Genomic DNA, 5,168 nt, shown 5'->3' with positions numbered 1-5,168 from the left:
AGAACTCAGAAACAATAAAATTTCGAAAAGTTTTATTTTTGATAAAACATCACTTTTTTATAGTACTTTATCTTTCATTAATTAGTTTTTCCAAAAAATAAACAGTTCCATACTTTTTAGTCACCTGATATTTTCAAACAAAAGTTGTATTAGAATTACATTGCATGTGCTTTTAACATTGCAAGCCTAAAACAGTGCAAATAATTTTTACAAGTAGACAGTTTATAAAAACTTATTTTCAACGTGAACTAGTGACTGAATAAATAAAGTTTTTAAAAATACGTAGGTAACAAATTAAGTAAAAAACTGTGCCAAAAGTAGCATGTAATGATTTACTTTCTAATATTACTCTTAAAAAATTAGGAGACAAAAGAATTAAGGCCAAAGAAATTTAAAAGCAAACGTTTTGCTATTCAGTAATATATTTTTTTAATTATGATAAAAAAATATATATATAAATTTTAATAAATGAGAATTGAGAATAATTAGGTATCCAATTCAATAATAAATTATATTCAATCGTTTACGAATTTATGATAATTGAATAATTTTACTTCTGTTAATAACGATGTACGAGTACATCTGACTATTTGAAATGTGTTGTTTCTATTAAAACTTTCACTGTTTCATCTTGTCATAACAATAATTAATTGGCGTACTTTTAGAAATAAATAATCATTTTATAAAAATATGTTCCAATCAAGTTGTCATAATGTAACCTGACATCTTAGTTATATAAAAATATATACTGCATATTTATTTTATTTTTACCTCTTCCAATTAATTATACATAGTAAGAACAAACATAATAAAAAATCACGATTAAAAAAATGTGTTTACAACAATAAATATAACGATTACAACAAGAACGAAATCAAAATAGTAAAAGTAATTTTAGTAATAATATTTTTAGAAAACGTTCATTTGAAAATCCTGTGAAAATTTGATATTTCATGGATTATTAATCAAATTTATGGAAGTGCTACTTTTACAAATCCCTGAAACAAAATAAATATTATTTGATATTTAATTTGATAACTTTTGCTTGATTACCATGAAAAACATATTTGTTTCTTAAATTTTTACATAATAATCATAATTTTATTTACGCGTAATTGATAAGAATTGTTGTTGCTCTTGATCTCTTATAATTCACTTAAGTAAAGCACCGGAAATAAGCCAATTACTTTACTCTTTACCATTAGAAACAAGAAATCAATTTATTCTCATCATTAAAATCCGTGTAATTTGAATTTAATTTAAACTAAAAGCTGTAATTTTCTTACTCAAACTTATTTTTTTAACAACAATGCATACAACCAGTAAAACATTCCGGTGGCGAAAGCAGAACTTTTGTTTATAATTTAGCGTTAAATTATTGCGTGAATTCATTATTTTTGGCAGCTGCAACAGAAAGTGTATTTGAAGTGAAAGTGATTCAGTCCAATTTACATTAACATCTGTACCTTCTCTTACCGCACCCAATATTTTTATTTTTATATTTATTGAAATGTTTCTTCCTATAATTATAAAAAATAGTACGCGCCTAGTTTGTCTAAACCGATAGAAATGTTAGTTGAAATGAATAAAAAATAATAATTTATTGCTTTAGATTTTTGAACAATTACGACAGGATTGCTGCCTCTTTCTAGACATTACCTATAATTTTGATGATAGTAAATTACATGTTTTCATGCCAAATCGCAAACAGATTATTACCTATGTGACATAAATTGCCTCCGGTAATTTAAATGTGTTTTATGTTTCATCTTCGTCACCTTAATTATAAATAAACCTAATATTTTTTTTCTTTTTTCAGGTCATCATTCCTTTAATTCTGTGCATCGTCCAAGCTAGCGCTGTAGACAAACAAGAAAAAGCAAAAACGACTTCATCTCCATCCAACACAATTCAATCCAACCAAAAATATGAAATGTTCTACCACCCCATAAAGTACCAACAACCAGTACAACAGTTCCAACAACTTCAACTCCAGCCAGACCAACAACCCATTCACCAATACCAACAGCTGCAACAACTCAATCAAAAAACCCAATACGTCCCTGTGCAAATAATCCAAAAACCTTTCTTCGTGCCACACTCCCAACCCCAAGCCATGATCATCATCGCTCAACCAGCCCTTGTGCCACAAAGTCTAGTATACAGCAACCCCACACAACAACTCCTCAACTACTTCCACAGTAACCCCCAAGCCAAATACCAACTCCTCCACGGAAACTACCAACAAACTCAAACCCAAACAGGTCAAGCACAAACCGTTCAACCGACTGCCACTTACATGCACCCGGTTTTGGCAACCCCATCTAACTACATCTTAACAGCAGCCCCCCAATACCAACAAGTGGCAACCCCTCAATACCAAACTTTGGCACCACAACAACAATTGGTTACCCAAACTAGCCCCATCCCCACTCCTGCTGTTCAATATTCGACTCAACAACAGTCAACTCAGTTGAGCCAATTGGCCCAACAATCTCAACAACAACACCAACATCCAGCTCAGTTGAGCCAATTGACCCAACAATCTCAACAACAGCACCAACAACCAACTCGGTTGAGCCATTTAGCCCATTTGGCACAGCTTGCAGCTCAACAGTACGTTTCAACTCAGATGAAAACGGCCCCTGCTATTGTCACTGGTTTCGAACATTTTACCCCTGAACAACAGGCCCAGATTAAGGCGCAGTTGAGTTCGCATTTAGGGACTAACTTCCATGCAGTCTCGAGCCCTAACCAATATTCTGCCAAATATGTCGCAGAGCAAGACAACAACAACAACAGCAATTTTGTGCCAAGTCCCCAGATTAAGTCTGAACCAGTTACGACAATCAGTTCACAAACAGGAGGAGATATTCTGAAGACGCGTTATGTCAAAGGAAAAAATTAAATATTTGTAAAAATCTTTCGTTTTTGGAACAGTGGCGTAGCTAGTCTTTGTAAAATAGAGGCACATTATTTATTAAATTTTCTGGATACGCCACCATTTTTTGGGAGTTAACTGTGGCTTAAGACTGATGGAGGTGGTAGTTACCTGGTAGCAACATGTTTAGCCCGTTGTTCGTAACACAAAGGGTGCGTTTACCTTACAATATTCAGATTTTCATTGTAAATAATTCAATCAGTATTCCATTCTCTTGTAAAATTTAATGAAAGGTAAATGCACGTAACTTGCACTTAGCTATTAAAATGCTTCTTAGATTATATTTTTATATTGCTGTTAATAAACTACTAAAATTTTGTTGTTTGTTTTTATTTATCTTGTCTTTAATTGAAAAAAAAAAAACTCGAACTTGTGTAATGTCTACTATTTATTGGTAATTTCCGTGCCTACACCTGTGGTGATGGTCAGAGCATTAGAAATTTAAAAGGGAATGGCCACCGGTTGCAATAAAAATATATTGAGAAATGTAGAGCTGAGAAGAAAGTTGATCATCTGTAAAAAAATAATAAAAACTGCCTCTTACTAGGCATGTTGACTATGTGAAACACGTAATCGTGGACGTTGCAAAATGCTTCAGTAACTTTTTTAATTGTTGATCTTCCAAATGTAATTATAAAAAGAGAACTTTCTAACTGCAGATTTTCCTACCCTTTAATCATTTCCAGTTATAATTAATTGCTACGGATGTGTAGCGAATTTCACTGTGATAAATGTTGAGGACGTTCATTGACACAGACAATTCCAAATAAGTAGGATTTCTAGTAATTTATTACTCATAAATGTAAATACTTTATTGATCTTCGGTGAGAAGTTGGCGAACGAATTTTATTACCAATCAGCAACTTGAAACATTATAAATAACGATTTTCATCTTTCATTTTCAAGATTGATTAGACCAGAAACAACATACTTAATATTGAAAGTACTTTCTTCTTTATAATGCGTTTTATTATAAAAATCTCGGTGCAACCTAACTTGGACTTTTACCAATTATTAAAAATTCTTTCCCTCAATGTTGCTTCCTTAATTAATGTCAAGGAGAGTGGTCGAAGGACATTTTAGTTGGCCATTTCATTGTCATTTATTTTATAGATTCTTGTCGACAATTAATGCAGAAAAAGAAAGGTGAAATATAGTCACAAATGTTCAGTTATTGCAATATCTTTAATTTAAGGTACATTTTAATGTGACGCCAGAATCTTGATGGAAAAAAAAATATTCATCGATTTAATCTTTATTGCATCCGCGTTCTATTAAGTGTGTTACAATTACTCGCAAAAAAACAGAACGAGAGATAAAAAGAATAGTCAAGATTACAGCGTGATACAGGAAATAACTTTCTCAGCCCAGCTAGTTATAGATTTTTTTTCTTTTCATATTGCACCCGTTACAAACAAATAGAGCACAACAGGATGTGCTTGTGGGAGAAATTACTACTTACTACACAAAAAAACCATCTAAATCACTTAAGAATTACGCAAATTGGTCTAATTGGCCAAATTTGAACATTTCTTCTTACACAAGCCATCAAATAATTGACAAGTAACAAATGCAACTTCCAAATAAGTGTAATGTAATGAAACCAGGAAATTGCTAGACCTTCATACAACCGTTTAGTTTCATTTTGTCACTAAAAGATTGATGATAAGTAGATGAAAGTGAAATGTTTGTGGGCATCATCCATTTCAGTAGTTGAATGGAAAAATTAAGGCTGCAGGTGATAAGATGACCTTTCTCTTATAGCCGCCGCGGGATACGACATGTCGATGGTCATCGGGAATATTTAATCTCAAGTGAATTACTTTTTTTTACTTTCTCGTATTCGTCACCAAATTACCCGTGAGATTCAAAACCGGACTTTGGATTTTTGTTAAAACGGAAATTGTAGACGTTTCATTTCATTACTTGTTATATAATCACTGTTTGTTATTAATATCGCGTGTTATATATAATCTCAACTTTCTTTTTTCCTTGTGTTATCATCAATATTTCAGAATTTTTTCTTTATAATTATGATAATTTAGTAAAACCAAGCCTTAATGTACTTCAGCATGTGGAGTGTGAATTCGTGATTTCAGTTAACACTTCTTATTTCAAACTAATGCAACTAATGGTAGGTAGTTGGGTTATTAATGATGGTCGCCTTTCTAAGTATTCCTTTAATTATAGTTTTCGGACATTCACTTGCATTTTCTCACAAATTGTA

At 31.9% G+C, this 5,168-nt stretch overlaps 1 protein-coding gene across 1 annotated transcript in view; it reads left to right on the top strand.

Annotated features, from left to right (window-relative positions):
* Window positions 1-3,259, top strand: part of LOC123005098 (putative cyclin-dependent serine/threonine-protein kinase DDB_G0272797/DDB_G0274007) — a 4,668-nt gene extending 1,409 nt beyond the window's left edge. Inside the window, exon 2 of the mRNA XM_044398711.1 lies at window positions 1,820-3,259. Within this exon, the coding sequence (XP_044254646.1) occupies window positions 1,820-2,908 (1,089 nt within the window). The 3' untranslated portion in view covers window positions 2,909-3,259. The remainder of the gene's footprint in view (window positions 1-1,819) is intronic.
* Window positions 3,260-5,168: the final 1,909 nt, after the last annotated feature.

The sequence above is a fragment of the Tribolium madens genome, unplaced genomic scaffold (assembly GCF_015345945.1).
Source record: "Tribolium madens isolate multiple individuals breed KSU strain unplaced genomic scaffold, Tmad_KSU_1.1 Scaffold_20;HRSCAF=117;Tcas5.2_LG4, whole genome shotgun sequence".
Lineage (NCBI taxonomy): Eukaryota > Metazoa > Arthropoda > Insecta > Coleoptera > Tenebrionidae > Tribolium > Tribolium madens.
The sequence above is the reverse complement of the archived record's forward strand: the minus strand, read 5'-3'. Positions and strand labels throughout refer to the sequence as shown.